The sequence below is a fragment of the Hemicordylus capensis genome, chromosome 2 (assembly GCF_027244095.1).
Source record: "Hemicordylus capensis ecotype Gifberg chromosome 2, rHemCap1.1.pri, whole genome shotgun sequence".
Lineage (NCBI taxonomy): Eukaryota > Metazoa > Chordata > Lepidosauria > Squamata > Cordylidae > Hemicordylus > Hemicordylus capensis.
This window is the reverse complement of record NC_069658.1, coordinates 35980681-36007471: the sequence shown is the minus strand read 5'-3', so window position 1 is coordinate 36007471 and position 26791 is coordinate 35980681. Positions and strand designations below refer to the sequence as shown.

At 41.7% G+C, this 26791-nt stretch overlaps 1 protein-coding gene and 1 long non-coding RNA gene across 3 annotated transcripts in view; one reads left to right on the top strand and one right to left on the bottom strand.

Moving 5' to 3' along the window:
• Positions 1 to 1673: 1673 nt before the first annotated feature.
• LOC128341744 (uncharacterized) lies at positions 1674 to 10566 on the bottom strand. Its single transcript, XR_008314533.1, has 2 exons — positions 6763 to 10566; positions 1674 to 4840 (listed from the first exon to the last, which is right to left on the bottom strand). It is a non-coding gene; the product is annotated as an uncharacterized LOC128341744 (long non-coding RNA).
• Positions 10567 to 10594: 28 nt separating this feature from the next.
• Positions 10595 to 26791, top strand: part of PLPP1 (phospholipid phosphatase 1) — a 116753-nt gene continuing 100556 nt past the window's right edge. For both annotated transcript variants that reach the window (XM_053288230.1, XM_053288229.1), the window contains exon 1: positions 10595 to 11038. In XM_053288230.1, the coding sequence (XP_053144205.1) occupies positions 10981 to 11038 (58 nt within the window). In that variant the 5' untranslated portion in view covers positions 10595 to 10980. The remainder of the gene's footprint in view (positions 11039 to 26791) is intronic.

Sequence of the window (26791 nt, the reverse complement as noted above, 5' to 3'; positions counted from 1 at the left end):
AGCAGTTTGCTAGGGACCCCCCTCAAACCTGAAGCTGGCCGGTGGGGGGAACTTCCAGGAAGAACTCCATGCATCTGTAACATATTGTAAACCTTTTTGAATGTTCATTGTCAGCTGCTTTGGTAATCAAACCAGACCGAAAAATAGGATGCAAATATAACCCAGCACCAATCATACCAGTATTGCTCCAAATTCTGACTAAACCAGTGAAGCAGAAGCATTTGCAGCATGTTTAACATCCTCATGTCCTCAGTTCTTAGATCCATATGCCAATTGGGCTGAGATCGTGACTTTGTATAGCTTGACATACCAGACTTCCTTCTTTACTTCTAACGCGTCTTGCTAATGTCTGTTAGGTCTCTGACTAGTCATGAAACCTTGGTCTTTTACTCTCCATCCTGGGCTTTATCAGATTAAAACAAAACAAGCAACAATCCTCATTGCTTTTCTATTAACACGGGCCAAGACCATGAAATGCTGTTCCAGCGTAAAGAAAATATCTTGCTGTAGGTGGCTAGCTTTTCCTCTTCTTTTCAAAACAATAACAAAACAAAATAAAGCAAAGAGAGCAGTGAGGTGGGGGGACCCCTCCTGTTCCAGTGAAGTAGAGGGGAAGTTCATTGAAAGCTTTTCAAATGAATTTTAGGGAAACGTTTTTTAAGTGAGTCATAAAATAGAACATTGCTGAGGCGTAAAGGAAGGTAGAGTAGCTGCTGAAATGGTGTTTAACGGTTACAGGAACACTGTCTGGCGTCCTGACTAAATATCTCAATAGTACTACTCAGGACTTACCCTAAAGGACTACTAAATGTCAACAGGGCTTCCTCTGGCACATTTAATCAAGACTTCAAAGTCTGCCGTCAAGACGATTTCGACTCCTGGCACCCCCAGAACCCTGTGGTTGACTTTGGTAGAATACAGGAGGGGTTTACCATTGCCTCGTCCCACGCAGTTTGAGATGATGCCTTTTAGCATCTTCCTAGATCACTGTTGCCCAATATAGGTATTTCCCATAGTCTGGGAAGCATAACAGTGGAGGTTCAAACCGGCAACCTTCTACTTGTAACAAGTACAAATGCATATGAATTCCTTGAGATAATGTAGGCATAGGAGAGGGTGGTATGTTGCTCATCACCATGTGCTATGCAACTATGCCAGTCTAGTAATCTCAGTGGAATTTCCAGCTGAACATTTCCTCAGTGACAGAATATTGCTTCTGAATACTGGGAAAATACAATTCCTTGGAACAGCAACACTTCCTTGAGGAAGGATATCCAATTCCCTTGATGCAACCATTCCATCTACATCTCTGTGGCTGGATTGGCCCGCCATTGAGTTACGGTGAAATCCTCTTAGTTGTTGGACAAATTTCACCATGCCCTTGGGTTTTTTTTAAGGAAACATTTGAAGACCCATTTTTTAGAGAGGAATTTTAGTCTGTTTCTAGTAGGTTTTTAATTTGTAAATCTGGTTTTAACTGGGTCTTGTTTTTTTTAACTGAATTGAGTTTTATTGTCTGTGAACCACTTGGACCAGTATTGTACTGGAGGGGCAAATACTACAAATATTTTAAACAAACATCATGAGGCAAGGTGAATGACTCACTTGTTATCTCTTTGTTTTGTGATTGAGTCCCATATTACTACTCTGTGGACTAGATTCTAAACAGATCATTAAGATAAAGAGGCATGGATACATGTTTTAATTAGGATAGTCAATTCACGTTTTTCCATCAAGGGTTTACTCAATAATTTGAACACTTCCGGAGTTTTAAATATTTTTGCATCATATTTGAAACTGAAAGATAATTCTTCTCATTTTACTACTACCGTGTTTCCCTGAAAATAAGACAGTGTCTTATATTAATTTTAGCCCCCAAAAATGCACTAGGGCAATTAGCGGTACATCAGAAATTACTGCTAGGTCTTACTTTCGGGGTAGGTCTTACTTTCGGGGAAACAGGGTACTACTACTACTACTACTTCTACTACTACTACTACTACTATAGATATTTATATACTGCTCTTCAACCAAAGTTCTCAAAGTGGCTTACATAGAAAAATAAATAATACATAAATAAGGTGGTCCCCTGTCCCCAAAGGGCTCACATTCTAAAAAAAACAAAAAAACCAACCAACCATAAGGTAGATACCAGCAACAGCCACTGGAGGGATGCTCTGCTGGGGTTGGATAGGGCCAGTTGTTCTCCCCCTGCTAAATATAAGATAATCACTACTTTAAAAGTTGTCTCTTTGCTCAGTTAGCAGGGGATTTCACACAATAATTATTCAGGTCTATTGTATTCTATCTAGCAATCTTTCATGTTTTGTTGATTAGAAGTTTGTCCCTGTGGAGATCCTGTAGAGAGAGTGTATGTGGGGGCAGGTGGAGTCAGAAAGGAAAAGGAGGAGAAGAAGAAGGAGAAAAATTGAGTTGTTTTTGAATAAAGTTTAGTTAAACAAACATGAGATTGCTTTGTGTTTATGAGGTAAGCTGTTGTAAAACATTTGGCGATGAGATTTGAACCAGCTATGTATTCTACCAAAGACAACCACAGGAGTTGTGTTCGCCAGGAGTCAACACTAACTTGACGGCAGCCTTAACTTTATGCATAAAGGTAAGGCTTGTAAAGGGTTCCTGCATTTTCCTTTGACTGCATCACTGGCCTATATTCTTGAACTGCTGAATTCCACTATAGCAATAGCAATAGCACTTACATTTATATACCGCTCTATAGCCGGAGCTCTCTAAGCGGTTTACAATTATTTAGCATATTGCCCTCAACATTCTGGGTACTCATTTTACTGACCTCGGAAGGATGGAAGGCTGAGTCAACCTTGAGCCCCTGGTCAGGATTGAACTTGTAACCTTCTGGTTACAGGGCGGCAGTTTTACCACTGCGCCACCAGGGGCTCTGCTATTGCTGCTGCTGCTTGTTTCTCCAGCTTGCTTACCTGCACAACCCTTGAAAATACTTTTCCCTTCTCAATCCTGGACTCTGTTGTTCACTGGATGCCCACTGCAGCATGGCTCAAATGCCACCACCACCTTTTTTCCTTTTCAACCCTAGGAGAAGCTGCTCTTCCCTAGAAACAACGGAGGTCCTATTTCTGCAATTATCTCCTCACTATTCAGCTACCTTAAGTGGTGCAGCGGGGAAAGGCTTGGCTAACAAGCAGAAGGTTTCTGGTTTGAATCTCCAATGGTACTATACTATATCAGGCAGCAGCGATATAGGGAGATGCTGAAACGCATCATCTCATACTGCGCGGAAGGAGGCAATAGTAAACCCCTCCTGTATTCTACCAAAGAAAACCACAGGACTCGGTGGGAGCCAGGAGTCGAAATTGACTTGACAGCACACTTTACCTTTACCTTTATTCAGACCCCTGATTTTAGTCCAGCAAAGCAGAAGGCTATATGGCTTCACTGCCTGAGTCCTGAAAGCCAAAGAATATTTACTTTTTTACCTTTTCCTAACAACTTGGAAGAGGATGCCAACCCTTATGAAGCTGCTCTTTAAGCCTTAGATTATCATTTCAATCCTACTTTGAATGTGATTGCTGAATATTACAAGTTCTATTCTAGATCCCAACTGCCTGGTGAATTTATCAATCAATATGTCACAGCATTGCATGCCTTAAGTGTAACCTGTGAGTTTGCCAGCTTTACTGATGAAATGATCAGGGATCAGATTGTTATGAAAATGAACTGTGCCAAACTGTGTGAAAACCTGCTACTGGAGCAGCAGCTTACCTTGGATAAAGTCCTAGAGATGGCTAGGAGGGTGGAAAATGATCTTCACTGTGCTAAATCACTCTCTTTGGTACCCCAAAAAGAGCTTCCTGAAATTCAGGCTGTTCAGTCTAAATCCTTCCAATCCAATCCCAATCTTTTCATATGGCACTGCCCCAAAAGGTGGCAGCACAAGAAAGGAAGAACTACCACTGCTACCATGGAAGAACTACCACAAAAGAACTACCACATATGAAGACTTTGCCCACAAAAATGATTTTGCTGACTGTCCTGCAAAGAAGGTCACTTACAACAGGTGCAAAAAAAGGGGGACCCTTTGCTAAGCAGACCATTCTGCTGTCCACTCCCACTCCATTACTGATTCACTATATGATAAGAATGAGGCAGATGAATCACTTCCTGACAGCGTTTTAAGTGTGACAAATACAGAGCTTGCTCCTCCACATTGTCAAGTAAAACTTAATGGCCATGAAGTGTGGATGATGACTGATTCTGGTTTTCCCATCTATCACTTCCCATCTACATTACAATAATCTTCTTGCTACAACAGATCTGCGCCTGCAGTCTTCAGACGTCTGCCCATGGGGATATGGAGGTTCCCCTATTGCCATAAATGGATACTTCATTGCTGTCCTGGAATACAAAGGATATATTGCAGAGGGGAAAATGTATGTGACACAAAAAGGATTCTCAGGCTGGAAACATCAGAAATATCTACAGATAATGTTAGATCCAAATAATGTTTTAACTTGTTTTATGTCACTGTAAACTGCCCAGAGACAAAGGTTTGGGGTGCTGTACAGATTTGATAAATAAATATATAGCACGGAACCCATTTACAGATGATGGAACATCCATATGCCGATAAGATTGCTGATTTATCTGATGTTTTTGCTGATACTCCTGGTAATGCCGTAAATTTGAAACAAAATGCAGATAAAGGCAAATGCAATAACTGTACAACACAAAGCAAGGAACGTACCCATGGCATTGCGCCAATCACTTAAAGAAGAGCTCTTAAGATTACAGCTTGCTGACATCATAGGACCTGTTGATTCATCAGAATGGGTCTCTCCCATTGTTCCTGTACGAAAGTCAAATGGTACACTTCACTTTGAATGTGTATTAGGAATGTGCAGAACTGGTTCTGTTTGAACCTGGTTTGAATAGAACTGGCCTAGTTTGACTGGTTCAGACTCAAACCGAACCACACACCCCAAAAGAGGTTCCAGTATGGGTTTGAGCCGAACTGGTCCAAGTTCTACCCAACCGTTCAGAAGTCCAAGGGGGCATGTTGTACAGAGGAATCCAGTGTGGATTCCCCTTTACAAGCAAAGGGGGAACCCTGCCAAAAGAACCCTGCTTAAAAGAGACCCTGATAGGTGTAGCGAGAGGGCACTTATAAATGGTGTGGCTCCTCTGAATTGTCTGGACCAGACCCAGTGCTCCAGTGCAGCTTGGTTCTGGCCACCATGCATGCACTGGAGCTCTGGGCCCAGTCTGGACAATTCAGAGGAGCTGCACCACCACCACACTACATACAGGTGCCCTCTCACCACCCCTATTAGGGTCTTTTTAAAGGTAGGCAGCGTTCTCCCCTTTGCTTGTAAAGGGGAATCCTCACCAGATTCCCCTTTACACCGAACTGGTTCCAAACCAGTTAGGCGCGGTTCAACACTCGGAACAAACTGGGAGGTGCCATACTCGAATGGTTCAACTCGAATTGGCTCACAATCTGGCAGTCCAGTTCCTGTTTGGCTTGAATTCGAACCTTACTACCGGAAACTGTTTCTGCGCACCCCTAATGTACATAGATTTAAGACAGGCCTGCTCAACTTAGGCCCCCCAGGTGTTTTTGAACTACAACTCCCACAATCCTCAGTCACAGTGACCAATACCCAGGGATTATGGGAATTGTAGGCCAACATTTGCAGGAGGGCCGAAGTTGAGCAGCCCTGATTTAAGAGATGTGAATTCGAACAGGGTAGTGGATTGTCATCTATTACGCAATATCAATGAAATGCTGCTTACTGTGAAAGAGGCCTCAGTGTTCACAACTTTGGACTTGTCTTCGTCAAATTCCTCTGCTCAAGAGTTCTTGCAAATACACAGCCTTCATTACCCCAGAGGGTCTTTTTCAATATAAAAGATTGCCCTTTGGATTAGCCTCTGCAGCATTGGTATTTCAGCAAATGATGCTTGCAATTTTGGGGACAACAGATGACATCACTTTTAGGATGACATTTTAGTGTATGGCAAAACCATTGAGTAGCATGATGCTAAACTGACACAAGTCTTAAACTCCAACAACACAGACTTACTATCTCTGCAGAGAAATGGCGTTTTGCACACACTAGGTGACGTATTTGGGACACACAATATCTCAAGAGTGGCGTACATCCCAAAACTGACCTGGTGAAAGCTATTTGGGAGCACCAGAGCCACACAACAAGGATGTGCTTCGATCATTTTTAGGACTCTGTGAGTATTACTCTAAATGTGTTAGACAATTTGCCTCAAAAGTTGCTCCACTGCATCTTTTTAAAAAGAATGTAGCATTTAACATCCTGCATGGCTAGTTTTCAAACTATCAAACCAGCCATTGCTGAAAGCCCTGCTCTCATTTCTTTTGACACCAACAGGCACACTATTGTTACCACTGATGCTTCTCGAATATGGTTGGGGTGCTGTCTTGACCCAGGAAAAAGTGGACAGGAGAATTAAAGTTGCCTTTGCTTCCAGAATGCTTACTGCTTCAGAGAAGACGTATTCCGTCATTGAAAAAGTAGCTATAGCATGTTTCTGGGTGGTGAGGCACTTCAGGGCTTACTTGTGGGGCGGAAAGTTCACTTTACAGTTAGTGATGTGCGGACCAGTCCGATGGTCCGAAGGTTCGGGATCAAACCAAACCCATCCCGCCCGCTGGTTCCATCCGGACCGGAACCGAACCTCCGGACAGTTCATGGATTTTTTTAAAGATTGAAAAATAAATAAATGTAAAAGTACCTTTAGCCCCTTCGGGGGGCTTCCTGTATGCCCGGGGGGGGGTCCGCGAGAGTTCCCCTTCCCCTCACCGGCATCTGAAATCACCGCCGCGACCCAGGAAATGGATCTTTTTTGGCCTGTTCAGGCCTCTGTAGCAGAGGCGTATCTAGGGAAAATAGCGCCTAAGGCAAGCACTGAAATTGCGCCCCCTGTCCAAACATCTGACACCCATCTTTCAGATAACTTTACCATAATATCAGCTCAAAAATACAAGTCAAGCTCGTTAATCTTTTAATATTTCAAAAACTATTTAGCATTGGATGTAGCCAGACCAAAAAATGCTGGAAAACTACAAATTTCAGCATGCTGGGGCTCATGAAATACCAAATACTATGTGGAGGTGTACTTGGAAAACTAAACAGAAGTTCCTGTCTAATTCTCTACTATGCATTGTAGCATCACCATTACATAAGTTTTAAAAATCAATGGAGAATTTGACTTTTCCCAGATACTCTGTAAATAATTAAAGGATATGCAGAGTAAACTGTGTCACTGCTTGGAATATATTCTAGTCTTTCAGAAAGACAGTTAAAATGAGAGAAAGAGAGCAAGAAACTCCCAGTGGGCCTTAATACTAAGGATTTCACACTGATTCAAAGACAAATTCACCATTAATAGCCATCTTATTAAGACATCACGTTTAACTCCCTTATCACAAGAAGCAAAGTAAGAGCAAATGAATACAATCCTAGCTCATAAGCTTCAGGTCAGTATTCACAATCCCTGATTCTCTGGACATAGTGCCAAACAAAATATGTGTACAGTGACATATTATATTAAATTTATTTATTTATTTATTTATACCTGTCGCCCCTTCAGAGGGCTTCCTAAAGGCCATGGGGGGGTCTTCAAAGGTTCCCCCTCCCCCCGCTGGCCTCTAGGGCCTCGCAGGGACCATTTGAACATGTGCGGTGGCCTTTAACAAAAAATTAAATGGCTGCTGGGGGGAAAAAGGCCACCGCGCATGCTCAAATGGCTTCTGCAAGGCCTGGCATGGACTAGGACCTCACAGAGGCCCTTTGAGCATGCACAGTGGCCATTTTGTTTTCGGTGGCCATTTTTTTAAAGTTTAAAAAATTGCGCCCCCCTTCAAGTGGCACCCGCGGCACGTGCCCTGCCTGCCCTACCATAGATATGCCCCTGCTCTGTAGTGTGCGGTGGCAGCCATTTTGGCTGCCGCCACACATGTGTAAATGGCCTCTGTGAGGCCTGCCATAGCCCACGGCCTCGCAGAGGTCATTTTCGCATGCGCAGCAGACAGTTTGTTTTTCCCAAATGGCTGCTGCACATGCGTCAGTGCTTACTGAACTTAAACTTCACATAACTAATGGATGGCCATGTAAAAACAGGGTACTTGAACATCTTCAACCATACATGCACGTAGCGAGTGAGCTGTCCCTTCTCAATGAGTTGGTGCTGAGGACTGATCATTTGGTGGTGCCAACCTCCTTACAAGCTAAAGTGATCAAAATCGCCCACAAAAGTCACCTGGGCATGAGCTTGACTAAAAGGTGAATCAGAGAAAGTTTTAGGTGGCCAGGTATGGACAAACACATTGAATATGTAATCAGGCACTGTATGGCTTGTGATTTGTGTGACAAATCACAGAAGACTTTTACCACCCCCTTAACTCTAGTAGAGTATCCCAAACAAGTAGAGTTTGTTCTGAATATAATGGGGCTTTTTGATAACCAACCCACAAAACAAAGATTTGTTATTGCAATGGTGGATTACTATTCCAGGTGGCCAGAGGTTTCTAGCTGACAACATTACTACAAATAAGGTGATCCAATTCATGGCTGAAGTTTTTGCAAGAGAAGGTCTTCCTAAAGAACTAGTGACTGACAATGGGATTCAGCTTACCTTATTTGAAATGGAGCAATACTTGCATAACCATGGGATAAAACACCTTGCAACATCCTCAAGTGAACGGCTTAGTGGAAAGAATGAACAGATTAGTGAAAGAACATTTACAACTGGCTACTACGCAATAACAACCCTGGAGAGGCAATCCATGAAACTCTATTTGCTTATCAAATAACTACTCATTCTACTATAGGGAATTCACCTTTTGAACTACTGAGAGGATGCAAACCTACCACCAAACTTACCCAATGGCAATAACTTATAGGGCTTTCTGTGTCATCTCATCCTGAGGATGCAGAGATCTGAGATTGGGTAAGGGAGAAGCAGCAAAAATATAAATTGTATGTGGATCAGAAATGGGGTGCGAAACAGCTAATGTTTAAGGTGGGGGACTGTGTTCAAATACAGCTGCCTTATGAAATGAGAAAGGGATGTTCCCAATATTCTGGACCAAAACAAATAATTGAAATCTGAGGAGATTCTGTCAATATTGTATTATGGAAAGAAATTGAACAGTTCAAGACTTTCAAGCACGCATGCTATGAGAAAAGAGGGAAGGGAGTCTGATCTCACAAGAGGAACTGGAGCAGAATTTGATCTTGCCTCTTGTTTTGACGTCACAAATTAGGCTGATGATAGTGATTCTCTGTACTAGAAAATAAATCACTAACAGCTCCTGTGCCAGAAACCCCAAGTTTTAGAAGTGTGTGTGAAATGAGACCACCTAAAAGACTTCAAGACTTTGTCACCAAATTTTAAATGAATGCGATTCTGGTTGTTATAAGGGGAGGGATGTGTTATATTCTATCTAGTAATCTTTCATGTTATGTTAATTAGAAGTTTGTCCCAGTGGGGATCCTGTCGAGAGTGTGGGTGGTGGAGTCAAAAAGAAAAGGGAGGGAAAGGAGGAGAAAAACTGAGTTTCTGAATAAAGCTTAGTTAATCAAACACAAGATTGCTTTGTGTTTATGAGGCAAGAAGCTATAAAACATCTACGTACTTAGACCTGTTTCTTGTGCTATCCGAAGATATCAGGGGTGACAATATATCCATATATCATGTTTCCATCCCAACAAACTTGAGGTAAGCTAGGCAGGGCTGAAGACTGGTATGAACCTCTCCAGGACCCACTGGTATGCTTCCCAGCTGCACAGAAATCTGAATAGGTGTCCTACAACTCAAGCCAATTTTGTTCACTGCAGCTTTGATCACCATGTATGTTTATTTTTCTTAAAGTTGTATGCATTTTCAGATAGCCATGGTGCAAAACATATGATCATGCTATCCCTCCTCAAAACTAAATAATTTTTTGTTTAGTGCTTTTAACTTTCTTAATTAAATTTTGATACTTTCAACAATACAAAAAATACAAGCGGATCATATTTTGTAAAAAACAAAAATTGAGTGGATTTAAAAAACAAAACAATTATTTTGCTTTTAGAGTTATCTTTAAATGTATTCTAGTGGAATGCTCTCGTCTAGTGAAAAGACCCCACTATTGTGCAGAGAGGTGCCTAGAATAGACCCCGTCAGCGCAGAGAGAAAGTTTTTCCCTCTTTACTAGAAGCCCAACTAGACTGAGCGAGATACGAACATGCACTGACCGGGCGGGCAGGGGAGAAAGAGAGAGAGAGACTGACTGCGTCGTCGAGTCGGTGTCGACTCCCCGCGACCACAGAGCCATGTGGTTTTCTCGGTGAGGCTGGCAGAGCAAAAACCCTATAACCGCAGCCACACGACACGTGACCACTTCCAGCTAACCGTACGGGACAGACACGGAGCGCCTGTGCACGGCTCCTCCGGCTTGCATGACTGACAGCTGATTGGTGAGCACTCCAAAGAGAGGCGTGGCCAGGCAAACGTGCAGTCTAAACAGAAAGGGAGCGACAGATGCGGGCGATTGGCTGTCGAGCGCGACTGAAAAGAATGGAAGGAGGGAGTGGGCGGGTTTTAGTTGTTTGATAAGCGTGGGTGGGTGGGTAATCGATTTGTCTGCGGCGGGGGAGGTGAGGGGTTTGGCCCGCCGCGCGGGAGCGCGCACGCGAGCCGGGGCTGGGAGGAGCCCGCAGCTCCCCTTCCCTGCCCCCTCCTTAAAGCGCTCGCCTGCCCTCCGCGCGAGCCGCATTGGTGGTGGCGGCGCCTCGAGTGTCAGGGGGCGCCATTGGGCAGCGAGCGCGTCCCGTCCCTCCCTCGGCTGGCCCTGCGGTAGCTGGATGGTGCAGAGCCCCGGACGCCCAGCCTTTTCTGACTTCGCCTTAGCGCCGCTCTTGCTAGCCCAGCGTGGTCCTGCCGGAGTCCCCGGGAGCCGCCACGATGTTTGACAAGACGCGGCTCCCCTATGTGGCGCTGGATGTGATATGCGTGATTCTGGGTACGTCGGTCGCGGCTACCCATCGCCCGGGAGGGACGGAGGGCTGGCGGAGGGGCGGGGGGGGGGTCACCTGCGGGCGGGGCGCTTCTGAGCTGCGGCTTTTCTCTGCTTCCTCCCTTCTTTTGCGGGCTGCTGCGGAAACTGCTGCCATGGGGGAGGGCGGTTATTGCAAACGGTGGTCTGAGTCAGTGTGTGTCTGTCTGCCTTGCTTGATAAAGTAGAAAAAAATGTATACTTTATATCTACTGTGGCTTCGTAGATCTATGTATGTAAAGCCTGCGTGGTAATATAGAACTAGATTTTATGTAGAGATATAAGCTACGTGTGTGTGTGTGCGCGCGCGCTCATGGACACGTGATGTTCACACACACACACAACACGCACACGTGTGTATCTGGGGCACTTTGGTTTTCATTGCATGTCTGGCAGGCTAATATTGGGCTTTCCCCACTTCCCTTCAACGAGGCTTAAAAAGAAAACAAGCAACCCCTCTAACACCAATGTTCTTGGTTCTGATCTTCTTCTGTCCTGCTTTCCTTGCTCTCCATATTATTTTTTTAAATTGTTATTGTCTTTCTGTACTTTCATCAAACTCATCTACTGAAAAGAGTTTGAAACCTTCTGCTCCCCTATGTCTCACCTGGAAAAACTTGGTCACTGTCATTCTTCTGCCTCAAATTGAGATGATCTGACTAATGTAGGAACTGGCTCAAATGAGTTGAGAGATCTATCTTGGTACGCTGGTAGCAGATGGGATAACGCTGGAGAGGCTTATTGGCATGAAGCTGAGGCTAAAATACAAAGCTGCTTACTTAATTTGTCTCTTATGGTTTAAGGGTCGTGTTTTAAGAACAGTAATGAACAGTTGATCAGATTGGATTTTGGTGTCCAAGAGTGTGCTTCGTTTCTTAATGATAGCTCCCAACTGGCTTTGCTCATAGCTTGTGTTTGCCAAATCAGTCTTCTTTATTGTAGCCCATTGACCAAATCAGTCTTCTTTATTGTAGCCCATTGACCATAAATGATACCAATACAGATTTAAAACAATGAATGTGGCTATATAAGGTTATATGTGCATAAGATGTTTTATCATCTGTTCAGGCAGTCAAGATATAGGGCTTCGATTCTGGTAGCGGGTGGCATAGAACTCTCTTCTGTTTCTGAAGATTATTTTTTCTTCCTTTCCGTGGCCAAATGTTTTACATACTGTAAAACAGGTTTGAGGTATGTAAAACAGGTCTATAAAACATGTTTGAGCTATGTAAAACAGGTATGTAAAATATCAGTATGAGAGCTAGCAGGAAAACATGTAAGCATGTTGATGTAGAGTACTGTTTTCCAGAAAGGATAGATGTGTCCTGTCTGTGTGTTTTTGATAATAGACAGTTGTCATTGGTACACAAGGTGTCTCGAATTGCTTTAGTTAGTTAGTTGGATGTAATATTGGACTAAAGAGTTCACTTCTTGGTAGCTAAATATTTCTAAGTGTTAACTGTTGCAGTGGCAATCTGTTGCTGGTGATCCAGCATCCTGTGATATAACCATCTGTCAGAGCTAGAGGGAAGGTTTAGAATCTTTAGCTACACATTTCTTTATTCTCATAATCTCATCACTGGGAATGAAATCTGATCCCACTAGTCAAAAGAAGATTAGAGCAGTGGACCAGTTCTAAACATATAGTTGAAAATTTGCCATGGCGCAGGAAAGATAAGTTTTGTTTTTATTTGGGCATGTCAATGTTGGCACTTAAGAGACTTTCTGTGAGATAATCTATTATTCAGGGATTAAAAAGAGAGAGAGAGTTAGCCTCACAGTAAAGTACTATGTTATCTGTTTTGGGTCCTCTTAACTGAGAGGAAGTGTGAGTAATTTCTACAAATACTATGAATATTTGTATACCACTGGTATTTGTATACGATTTGTATACCATTTGTATATGAATATTTGTATACCATTCTTCAACCAAAGTTCTCAAAGCGATTTACATAGAAAAATAAATAATACATAAACAAGGTGGTCTTAGTTATAGTAAGATGGTCCCCTGTCCCTAAAGGGCTCACACTTTAAAAAGAAACATAAGACAGAAACCAGCAACAGTTACTCAAGGGATGCTGTGCTGGGGTTGGATAGGGCTAGTTGCTCTCCCCCTGCTAAATATAAGAGAATCATCACTTTAAAAGGCATCTCTTGGCTCAGTTAGCAGTGGGCCAGTTTTCAGTGTAATGTTTTTCATGCATGTTGAAATTTTTTTCCATCTGAAGGAAGAATTCATGAACAGGAGTTGACATGAATCAGGAATTCTGTTTGTGGATCGTTTTTACAAAATTATTTTGGTGCCAGGGGCAAAGACTTTAAAAAAACTATTATTATCCTGTTCCTTCTAATTGAATTTTATATCCTGGTGTATCCATTGTTCTAGCTTTAGGTTTGCATTGCTCTGTTTTTATATATTTTTAATTAGATGCTTTGTGGGGCTTGTGGGTTAAAGAGCAGGGCATAAAATAAATTGTTAATTGACCATGTATAGAGCACTTTACAAAGTATGAGAGGATAGGTCCCTGCGTGAGGAGTTTGAAATCTAAAAAACGTACAATGGAAGGACAGTGTTCCCCCTAACAAAGATCCTCAGATGTTGTTGACTACAACTCCCAGAATCCCCAGCTTCAGTGGCTTTTGCTTGGAAATTATGGGACTTGTAGTCTGCAACATCTGGGAATCCTTGTTATAAGGAACTCTGGGGAGGGAAATGGTGGTGGGTAAATGGAGAAAGAATGGCTTATTGTTTATATATTTGGGCTGAATTATATGCAGACTTAGTTATATTTTGGTAGAGAAGTTGTGTAGCTATATATTGGGAAGTCCCATGTTTGAATGTCACCTCTGCCATGAACTTACTAGGTTGCCTTAGATCAGGGATTCTCAACGTTGGGTCCCCAGATGTTATTGGACTTCAGCTCCCATAATCCCCAGTCCCAGTGGCCTTTGGTTGGGAATTATGGGAGTTGAAGTCCAATAACATCTGGGGACCCAACGTTGAGAATCCCTGTCTCAGATCATTATTTCATCCTCTGACCTCCCTCACTAACCCAAACCATCTATAAAGTTGAGATAATAATACTGATGTGTGTTTCAGTTAAAGAGAAAAGGTGGAACGGATTCTATAGCTGCAAGCTGATATGCCTGTTATATCCATCCAAAATGCAGATGGATGCTATCTTAATGGAAGTATATATGCAAATAATGCTTTCATATCATGCAGTTAGTTATGGATCAGCATTTGACAGAAAAAGGAATTCAAATGCAGTTCTGACTAGGTAGAGGGTCATTCAACATCTTAGCTAGTGACTTGGATCCCTTCCCCTTCTTTCTTGCCAAAGAGAAATGTGAGAAGAAAAACTGTTCAGATGATGTATCTGAGCAGGCCTGTGGTCGTGATACATTAAAAGTTTAGGATTTACTTCAGAAATGGGAAAACTGTATTCTTGAACAAATAGTCTCCCTGAACTCAGTTGTTTTCTATTGCATAGTTCTGTACTTCACTGTATTAGCGTAATGAAATATATCAGTGTCTGTTGGCTATTCTTCTTCTTTGTTCTTGTGGGTAGGCTGCCCATAAAGTTGGCACTAAACTGATGATTATATTTTTGTTTAAAGAGCCCCCCCACCGGGACTTGACACCCCCCCTGAACATGACATGTACTATTGGGCAGGGTATACTTGCTTTAAATCAAATTAAGTTAAACCATGATTTAAATTTAATCATTTAAACCACAATTTAGATTACTAGTCAGGAAGATTCTATTTAATCATCGTTTTCTATAAAAGTACATCCTTGTTGTCTAACCTTTAGAGATAGATGTATGTTTCATTTTCAGAAGGTAGGTACACACTTCTCATAGTGCTGTTTCATTTGGGCAACCAGGCCTTGCATTTTGTTGCAGTTTGGCCTTTCTTACCAAGACGTACAGGAATTTAGTTAGAAGATTCCCAAATGGGGTATCTCTTATGGCCAATGATAGATGTTTCCCTTCTACAATGGAGGATACACTCGGAGTGGGGGAGATTCCTCAGAAGCAGGGTGGATTTGATTTAAATCAAACTGATTTAAATCACGATTTAAATCACTAGCAGGGTGGATAAAAATCAAAAAAATCCGATTTAAATCAAAAAAATTTGACTTAAATAAAAAAAATTCGATTTTTTTGATTTAAATCAGATTTTTTTGATTTTTTCCACCCTGCTAGTGATTTAAATTGTGATTTAAATCAAATCCACCCTGCTCAGAAGTACATAAATATGTTCTGTTCACTTCTGGTCTAATTTTCTGTTCCCCTCCCCATCCCATGTATTTATATTGAAACTCCTCCTCCTTGCTCAGATCTACTCCACCCCAACCCCCATTATCTATTCATTCATCGATGTTTGTCTTTGCACTCTTTTGGGGGGAGGGCGAGGGGTGAAGCAAGTGTGTGTGTGTGTGTATGCATGCACTGCATGTACACCACCAGCAGAGTAGGACTGATCAGGTCTGTTATCTCTCATCCCCATATACTGCTGTTAACAGGTTCATAGAATATACTTCAAAGTTATGATTAATATTCAGGATATCTTTGATCTAAGTTCTCTATGAACTTGGGAAAAAAATCCAATTTAAATTTTAAAAAATCGGTTTTATCAACCCTATTATTGGATGCCTGGATGTGCAGGAAACTAGTTTGTTTGTTTGTTAAATTTATACCCCACCCAAACTTATGTCTCTGGGTGGCTAACAAGTTTGCATTTCTTCTGTGTGCTAGTTGGCAGTAGGAGCTATTTTGCCCACATGAGAGACATAATCTGCTCACAAATATTGTGCTGCTTGCTCTCCGGATTTTGGTTGCTGCTAACAGAAATCTGTAATAGGGTTGGTATTAAAGTGAAATTAGTGGGAACTTTGTGATCAGATACAGTGGGTACTCTTTGAAAAGCATTCCACAAGCAAATTAAAACCTCAGTGACACATTCATGGTTAAGTTCCTGTAGGATGTAGGTGTTCTACAGGTGTTCAGTTTTCACATGAACTGTACACATCCGTGATGATCTCTCTGACACATTTGGATATTTGCTATGGAAGATTCCAAGTCTGCTCATACTTGCTTTTGCCTTCTGCAAGCTGAATTAGGGCAGAATTCATCAGGAATTTTCTCCAGTGCAAGCTTATTTTAATACAAATTGAAGAGACACGGGAACATGGTAGTACTATTATCTTGCACGGCTCTCAATCATGGCTCTCAGGGCTCCAGTCTTGCTGGGGTATTTATTCCTCTGGTTCATAGGCTTAATATACGATACATAAAATTGTTGTTTCAGAAACTTTCCCACCAAGTATACTTAAGTTTTTCAAATTCATTCTCATTGGCCCTTATTCATACAGTCCTAGTTCTCTTGGTAGTATAAGATTTACTGTGCACATGAGATATGGTTCTGTTCCCCAAATTGTATAGTCTTAATTCAGAATATAGGCACAACTATTAATGTTCACAGGGTGTTCGCCTTAGTGCCAAACTTTCTATCTGTTAATTGGAACCATGGATTCACTTTAGTGAGACACTCTCTGTTGTGGTTCCCCTGCCTCGCATGGGTTTTTATTAATCAGAATGTTTGTGACATTCTCAGTAAGCATTGCATAGAATTATTATTAGATTGATTGAACTGATGGAAGACCACCTTTATTTGCAATGGAAGCCCGTAACTTTTATGTTTAGTGTTAACTGAGGAAGATAAAAATCTGTGATTTTGAAGGAGATGAACAGAATGACCCTATAAACGCTTCCTAGGAAATTTAAAATAAACCTTTGGCTTGCCAGTTGGGGGTCAAAGTGCTATTCTGTAAACAAACAAACAAACAAATAAAACAAAACAAAAACCACGCTTGACTCTAGGAGTAAGAAGGAAATGGGAAAAATTTCCTGTTTCCTGTCAATGACTCTAAATTACTAGTTTCCTATTACAGCTGATGAAGCAATTCTGAAGTTAGATTTACATTTGGCTTTAATTACAATGTTTGCTTCCAAAGCTGTGAGTAATTTAAGCTCCATTGTGCTTCAGGTTTGCTTGCATACTTCTTGGAACGCTGATACAGTGATTAATACAGTACTCTGACCAGGTCCCAAAGTACTCATTGGGTTCAAATGCATGGGGTGGTAGTCTGATCAGCTTTTCAGATGAAGAAAACTGGTTCCAATGTGGGGTGATACAGAATGGAGAAGCATTGTGGGGAGGAGTCCTTAGCTTGCTTGTTGCTTTCCTTCCCCAGATCACCCCTCAAAATGGTCCCTCCTTGTGGGATTTTAAATATGTGTCCACTTAAAATGGTGTGCAAAGAGAACCACTTGGGGATGGGAAAGTGGTGCGCAGGGAAAAGCAATGCTGGCCATGATGTTTTGCTGTCATAAGAATGGAAGAGCCCTGCTGGATCAGGCCAAAGGCTCATCCAGTTCAGCATCCTTCCTCACACAGTGACCAACTAGGAGCATGGCACAAAATAGTGCTCGTACCTTTTCTCTTTTTCTATTACAATTGTATCCCAGCCAACCAACTAACCCCCCCCCCTTTTTTTTTTAATTGGGAAGAGGAAAATGGCATGTCATTTGGAGCCATTTTGGAAGGGCGGTATACAAATTAAATAAATAAACAAACAATAATTTCACCTTTCTTCCTTTGAAGGCCATGGGAGAGGTGCTGGGTGGGTTGCTGTGCTATCTCCTGAGAGCTGGCTCACAACTTGCCGTTGAAGCAGCCTACTTTGCCTTGCTTCATGGTAGAGCCAGCCCTGGGGGAAGGTTAAGGTTCCTCCTGTTGCTGTAAGTGGCTTTTTCTGAATTTGAACAGACCATCAGCCTGACTACCACTGGTTTGCATGTCATGTGTGGTCTAGGTCTCAGATTAACTGCAAGTCTCATCTAGGAAGCCCAGCTACATGTGATGTTAGATTAATCATTGTATAGTTAGAGCCTTTACTTTATTCACAAGTAGCAGGCATATGGGACTGTGTGATCTAGCTTGTATCATAGCACACAAGGAGGGGTACTTAATTCTTTAGCTCTATGCTGTTTTCCTGCTGAAAACTGCCCCTCATCCCCCTTATCCTGAAGTGATTGTTTAACCCCCAAAGTGCCATTGTAGCAAATGGCTTCTTCGGGGTTAGTTAGCTGTTTGGGGTGGTGGTGTTGATTTTTGGTGGGGAAATGATGCAGAGATGAAGGGTTGATTTCCTCTACCTCCACACTGTGATCCTGAACTAAATTGTGGCTTCACACAGCTGCTACTCATGGGTAAAGTCAGTCTCTAGCTACACACTGACACACTTAATGTTGCCTGTAGACTGGTCCTTAGTCCCTCTTGAATAATGAAAGCTCATCCTGTCTTCTAAATGGAACATAATTCCATTTTCTTCTTGTCACCAATATCAGGAAATGGCATTAGCCCCTTCAATGCCTGCCTACAGAATGTAATGGGCTGGATGAGGGATAATAAACTGAAGTTGAATCCAAGCAAGACAGAGGTGCTGATTGCTGGGGGTCGTAATCTGCAAGATGAGTTAGAATTTCCTGTTCTGAATGGGGTTACACTCCCACAGAAAGAACAGGTTTGTAACTTGGGAGTGCTCTTGGACCTGGTTCTCACCCTGGTGCCTTAGGTTGAGGCTGTGACCAGGAGTGCTTTCTATCAGCTGTGATTGATTCAACAACTCAGCCAATTCTTTGAGGAGAATGACCGGAGAATGACCAGTGGTATACCAGCTGGAATGTGCTCGATATAGGGCTGCCTTTGTGCATAGTTTGGAAACTTCCGTTAGTCCAAAATACAGTAGCCGGATTGGTCTCTGGTGTATCCCGGAGAGACCATATTATGCCTGTTCTTAAACATTTGCACTGGCTGCCGATATATTTCCAGGCAAAGTACAAAGTGCTGGTTATTACCCTTAAAGCCCCGAATGGCTTAGGTCTCAGTTACCCAAGATAGTGCCTTTCTCTACAAGATCCCTGCCACTCATTGAGATCATTAGGAGGGATCTGTCTTTGCCACCAGTTCATCTGGTGGCAGGGTGGATTTGATTTAAATCACGATTTAAATCACTAGCAGGGTGGATAAAAATAAAAAAAATGGATTTTTTTTTATTTAAATCGGATTTTTTTGATTTTTATCCACCCTGCTAGTGATTTAAATCGTGATTTAAATCGTGATTTAAATGAGTTTGATTTAAATCAAATCCACCCTGTCTGGTGGTGACCTGGAGAGGAGAGCTGGTCTTGTGGTAGCAAGCATGACTTGTCCACATAGCTAAGCAGGGTCTGCCCTGGTTGCATATGAATGGGAGACTTGATGTGTGAGCACCGCAAGATATTCCCCTCAGGGGATGAAGTCGCTCTGGGAAGAGCAGAAGGTTTCAAGTTCCTTCCCTGGCTTCTCCAAGATAGGGCTGGGAGAGATTCCTGCCTTCAACCTTGGAGAAGCCACTGCCAGTCTGTGAAGACAATACTGAGCTAGATAGACCAATGGTCTGACTCAGTATATGGCAGTTTCCTATGTTCCTATGACCTGGGATTGGGCCTTCTTGGTTGTCTCCCCTAGGTTGTGGAATGCGTTCCCCATGTATATGAGATGATGATCTTCCTTGGAAGGCCTTCAGGAGAGCTTTAAAGACCCTTTTTTAAAGCCTGGTTTTTAATGATATCTCATTTTCATTTTAATGAGTTTTAATTTGGTTTAAATGTGTTCTGCTTTTAATTGTTTTGTTCTGTGTTTTTGATTTTAATGTAAACTGCCCTGAGCCACTTTAGGAAGGGTGGAATATAAATTGAATAAAAATAAACAAATATAACATAATGGCACAAGTAGTGTGAAAAGATTTACAGGTTATAGCTGTAGGATTAAATTAAAATGCACTTTAAAAAGCTTTTATACAGCTATGGGAAGAGCTTTGTGTACTGGGATTAAGTTATAAAACTTGCAAAATGTATTGGATTAAATGAAAATTGTGCGTGTGTACCATAGAGATGTACCCATAGTTTGAGCCTGCAGTCATTTGACTCTTGTTGCTTTTTTGTGGTTTGAGGATTGCAACCTGAAACTCACCGTCTGATGTGATGCAGTTTGGTCCACTTCTCTATGGCTTTGTAGATCCTCAATTCTATGTTGTGTTAGTAACATCACAATCTTTATTAGCTTATGAGTCATGCTAGCTTTTGCATAGAAACCACTTGTAGAAACCACTTGTTGTACAATCACAAAGATGATGCTCTGTAGTCGGACAGAAGTGAGAGCATAACATACCATGAGTAGAATTGCCATATTAATATGGCAGGGCTGCTGTTGCTTTAATGGCTGTATTATAGACAAAAATCCAACTGGCGCTGCCATTGCATTTCAGTGTTGGGTAAAGCTGCAGCTGTTAAATCGCAGGACCCATGCCTGATAAATGTGGTCCCTTTGGCTGTGTGGTATCCCATCCACACGTCCTCAACAGGGTGGATTTGATTTAAATCAAACTGATTTAAATCACGATTTAAATCACTAGCAGGGTGGATAAAAATAAAAAAAAATCCGATTTAAATCAAAAAAATCGGATTTTTTTGATTTAAATCGGATTTTTTAAATTTAAATTGGATTTTTTATATTTTTATCCACCCTGCTAGTGATTTAAATCGTGATTTAAATCAGTTTGATTTAAATCAAATCCACCCTGGTCCTCAGTAGTTCTGTATATTACAGATAACACAGGTGTCTTCCCACTTGTGATAGCTTAATGCACAGGGCCTCCAGTCTTCCTACAAACTCTTCCAAGCTGTATCACACAGTGAAAAATATAAAAAAGATTGTATGGGCAGTGAGAAACAAAAAGATGCTTCCGTGGAACTAAGTTTAATTGAAATAAACAGAAAAGGTTTCCTGGTAAATTGATTGATGCCCTATTATGTTTGGAATGATTGGGGAAGTGGCCTTAATTTGAAAAGATTTGCTATTACACAGTTTGAAAACTTGTTACACATTTTCACTGAGTACAAGGTATGATATGCACAGGGTTTTTTGTAGAACAAAGCTCAATGTCCTTACATTGCAGACCCCCTTTTTTTGCTTCTTGATTTGACATAATTTTTCCTTGCTTGGCCATGTCTGTGATATGGTCTTGCTGCCAAGTCCAATACTGAGAAGCATTTCCTTTGTGTGGCATAATGATGATCTGCTCCACCCAGAGGTAGTCGCCTCCATCATAATTCTACCTTCGTTACAAAGGAAGTAAAAAAACGCTCAACTCTCTGTTTTTTTACTAGACTACAGGTTACCAATTAGTTTCAAACTGTATAGTTCTTACTTTTAAATGGCAGAGGAACCACACACTTTAACCTGAAATTAACAAAATGTATCTTATCTGCACCTAATTACAAGAGTTTTCTTTCAGGAAGAGTATTGGGTGATGATGATTACATTTTAAAAGAGTTGTAAGTTGGCTCCTGTTTCTGGCGTACTGTAGACATGGTTAGGCAGTCAGGTTGCTATGTTAACACATGTGTCTCTCTCTTACAAAGAAATAGCCCATCAAAATGGCTTGAAGAATAACAAATATTTATATACCACTTTTCAACAAAAGTTTCCAAAGTGATTTACATAGAGAAATAATAAATAAATTAGATGGATCCCTGTCCCCACAGGGCTCACTCACAATCTAAAAAGAAGCATAAGGAGACACCAGCAACAGCCACTGAAGGGATGCTGTGCTGGGGGTGGATAGGGCCCATTACTCCCCACCTACTAGGAGCCCCTGGTGGCGCAGTGGTAAAACTGTCGCCCTGTAACCAGAAGGTTACAAGTTCGATCCTGACCAGGGGTTCAAGGTTGACTCAGCCTTCCATCCTTCCGAGGTCGGTAAAATGAGTACCCAGAATGTTGGGGGCAATATGCTAAATCATTGTAAACCGCTTAGAGAGCTCCGGCTATAAAAAGCGGTATATAAATGTAAGTGCTAAGTGCTACTAAATAAAGAGAATCACCATCTTTAAAAAGGTGCCTCTTTGCCCAGAAAAATCACTGGGGGTGGATGCAGCTAAAACAGGCCCTCCAAGCAGCAGATGAGTTGGGAACAGCTGAATTAGAAGCACATCTGTTGGCTTGGCCATATGGGAAGTATGAAATTGCTTTGCCTCTAGGAGAGTTGTATAGACCTTAATTTGTTACCACACAGTCTGGCATTTTCCCCACAAAAAAGATGGTCTTTTTCCTCTTCCAGCCCATGCTGGGCAAATCTGGATATCTCATGATGCCAAAACATAGTGATGGGATAAAACTGAATGTGAAGTAGAGAACTTCTGAACTCCAGTGACTCATTTTGCACAGTGATAGGGTATTTTTCTAGCCTATATTACCAAATGCAGGGCTTTTTTAAAGCTCATATGGTCAGTTTATGCAATGGTCATTAAGTGATAAACTTATCATGTGATAAACTGATGCATTTGTAGGATGAGAAAACTCTGTGATAGCCAGTCTGAGATCGCTGTTTGAAGTAATCAGATTGGCACTTGATAGTTGTGTTTAGTATCAAGTGTGGTTACATGAATACGTTCGTAGAAAAGATTAACTAGGATTCTTCTGCACAGATGTCTTGTCTGCTTCCTAGTGTGTGTTTGTGAAATACTCATTAAATGTTGCATAATTTGGACCTATTTCAAATAACAGCAATTTAGTTCTCTGAGTTATCTTCTAGATATCAAAAAACCAGAATCTTGGACATCTGATTTGGTATTCATATGCACCAAGCAAGAACTCACAAACTTCCTGTTCAGATTACAAGCAGATGAACCTAGGCTTTAACATGACTTGTATACATCCAAGAAACTCCTGTTTTTGCCTTGAAGGAAAATCTTTTGTGATCTTTGGTGTTTCTTTCTGTGAATAATTGAATGATATTACGGTGGTATCGTTGTGACAAACAAGCTGCATATTTTAACTGACCTGTAATTGAAACCTGTTTCTACACCAGGAGGTTTGTAGTTTTGTCACTCTAGATCAGGCCTGCTCAACTTCGGCCCTCCTGCAGATGTTGGCCCACAACTCCCATAATCCCTGGCTATTGGCCAGTGTGGCTGGGGATTCTGGGAATTGTAGTCCAAAAACAGCTGGAGGGCCTAAGTTGAGCAGGCCTGCTCTAGATCAACTGCTGCATTGGTACAGTTACACCCACAAAATAAAATTGCATTGTCATAAACAATGAATCAATTAGATATGAATCTAATATCAATTTATCTTTGCAAACTCTTATTCCACTGTGAAACATGTACCAGACTCTGCCCTTATTTTATCTATCTATCTATCTATCAGATTTGTACACCACCCCAAACTTAGGTCTCTGGGTGGTTAACAATAATATAAAACAAGTTAAAAACATATACAACAAATAATTTAAACAATTAAAAAGTAAAAAACAGATTAAAACCTGAAAAAGCTTGGGTGAAGAGGTGGGTTTTCAAATGCTTTTTTAAAATTGTCAGATGGGTAGGGTCGTATTTCAGGAGGGAGCGCATTCCACTATCTCAGGGCAGCAACCAAGAAGGCCCATCCCCAAGCTTTCGGCAACTGGAGACGGACCTCTCCACACGAATTCACTGGGCGGTGGGGCTCATAATGAGGAAGGCCTGGCATGGCCTAGGGCCTTGCAGGGACCATTTGAGCATGCGTGGTGGCCATTTTGTTTTTGGTGGCCATTTTTTATTTTTTTTAAATGGCATGATTTAATTTATATTGACATGTTTTATAGTGAAGCAATATCTGAACTCTTCTAATTAAATTGCCATGCCCTTAAAAACTATGGAACATGGTTTTTTATTTTTGGGAAATGAATCTTCCACCTTCAGGGTTCTTTGTGTTTGACTTGGCCGGAGCCATAGGATCTCTTTTATTTTACAACAGTTCTCAAATTATTCTGAAAAGGATGAAAAGTTGGCTTTCTACCTAATAAAAATTCCCCAAATACCCTTTACATCTACTTGTAGGGTACCCACTGCTGTAGATAGTTCCTGCCTTGGAAATAAGAGTTTCCAGATATATTTTATTAACATTTTACTATTTTAAAAATGTGTTGCAGTTTGGTTTGTGTCGCACAATGTAATAGGAACATAGGAAACTGCCATATGCAAGTCAGACTATTGGTCTATCTAACTCAGTGTTGAGTCTGAGTTAGACTCATTGTAGACACAGTCTACAATGACTGTGGCAGCAGCTCTCTTTAGGGTTTCAGGCAGGAATGTTTCCCAGCCCTAAGGTACCTAATTGAATTTGAGACCTTCTGCATGTAAATCAGATGCTCAACCACTGAGATACAACCCCATCACCAGTGGGGAATATTTCCTTTATTTATTTACATTTATATCCCACTCTTCCTCCACGGAGCCCAGATTTATATCCCGCTCTTCTTCCAAGGAGCCCAGAACGGTGTACATGGGTATGTGTATCCTCACAACAACCCTGTGAGGTAGGTTAGGCTGAGAGAAACAGGACTGGCCCAGAGTCACCCACTGAGATTCATGGCTGAATGGGGATTTGAATCCAGGAAGACCAGAGTTCAAATGTCCATTTAGCAACGAAGCTTACAACAAATAAAAATCACCCATCCTAATGCAAACAGAGGTGAACCCTGCTTAGCAAAGGGGGCAATTCATGCTTGCTAACACAAGACCAGCTTAATCCCTTGTCTTTAAAGCCATAATGACATGACTTTAAAGACTCAGCTAGTGAGTTCTGGAAATGTTTTTAGTCTTGCGTGTTGTGGAAACTTCCAGTGTGCCAAAGAAAGGGATGGTTCCCATTACATCCAGAATGGCTTTCTGCTTAGTACTTGGTTACACTGTGTCTTTCACATACCACAGAGTAATACTGCAGTTTCCTATAGTGCTGAGGCTCAAGCTGTTTAGTAATGCTGTTCTGAATTCTGTATTGCTTTGCTCCCTACCCACCCACTACCAATGTTGTATATGAAATGAAAAAACCTTGTATCATTCCCCCAGGTTGTATGTACGAAACTAAAGATCATTCCCCACAATTTACTTTTGCTCATGCAAAAACAATCATTGTGACATTTTAGTTGGTCCTGATAAAATGCATTCAAAGAAGTGAGCAGGCTTTTGAGTTCCACTCTTGAGTACTGTCGTTGCTCACTAGGCTGTGACATTTTGACTGGAGCTTAAAACTCGTTTGGACCAAAACTACAGTATTTTTAACTCTGTAAGTAATAACATTCCAGTTGTGTGTGGATTTTTTCTAATGGGTCTCTACAGCTACCTGCAGAGGTTTCCTGTTCAACTAATGTACATGCACGAGTTTAGGGTGGAGAAATATTTTGAATAATTGACTGTGTTCACAAGCTTTATGTGGAATGGAAAACTACTAGACTGTTGGAGTGCCTTTTTCATTCGAAAAAGTATGCCTAGCACTTTGTGGCTTATTAAGCCACTGTTATTGGTTAAATCTCCCAGCTTGAAGAATGGATTGTCTAGCATAAAATGAAATGTGAGTTTGTTTATAGTGGCCTCAATGATAGATGCACACAGGAAGCATTGCTGATGTTCTCCTAGATGTTCTGAATTGCCCTGTTGTCCAATATTGATAGGACACGGCAATTCATGTACTTTCAATTAATGTATCTTTTAATGAAGCCTTGCAGCAGATATTGGATTGCTTAGGCTGTCATAGAATCAACTATGAAGGCAAGAAAAACCCTACTTTGTGTTTTGCCTTCTTCAGATCCATAATCTAGGGCAGGCCTGCTCAACATTGGCCCTCCTGCAGATGTTGGCCTAGAACTCCCACAATCCCTGGCTATTGGCTACTGTGGCTGGGGATTATGGGAGTTGCAGTCCAAAACCAGCTGTGGGGCCTAAGTTGAGCAGGCCTGATTTAGAGTCAGCCCTTCCCAGTGCCTGTCTCAACTTGCCTACCCATCTCCTCTGCCCTTTTATTGATAGGATTATTTTGTGGCAAAGTTGATGATGCTTTAAATAGCAATGGTATAGTGCTGCAGGGATGCAGTCCTGGTGCTTTCCCCCCTCTGGGGTCTCAGCAGAGATGCAAAGCCCTTGGCTTTCTGCATGGAAATAATGTGATGCTCTTGCTATTCCAACCGTTTATTACCATGCTTCCTGTCTTATACTGAGTCAGACCCTTGGTCCAGCTAGCTCAGCACAGCGGCTCTCCATGGTTTCAGCCAGGATTCTTTCCCTGGCCTACCTGAAGATGCTCCCAGGGATTGAACCTGGGGCTGTCAGCATGCAAGTTCTATGGTGGACTAGTGTAAGGGCTTCCCAAAATGAATGACAGGGAATGCCCACTGAAATGCACTGGTTCCTTCCAAATGGCCATGGAATGCATTGGATTTCCATGCTTTCCTTTGGCCATTTTGAAGGGAACAGTACATTTTAGTGGGCATTCCTTACAATTCCTCTTGTATATTCCCTAGAGTCTACATTATCCTTGACTTTTTGTAACAGAACTTCCAAATTATTGCATCTAACTGGGGCCGTGGCCATTGGGATGCGTGTGACCATGGAATATGGCTGTTAAGGTGGGTATGGATGATGGGGCTGTCATAGAGAGAGGCTGCACCTCTGAATTTGCAACTACATCACTGGCAGTAGTCTGAGAGCTACAGGCCAACTCCAGCCTCAAAGGCAGGATGCCTCTGAGTACCAATTGCAGGGGAGTAATAGCAAGGGAGAGGGCATGCCC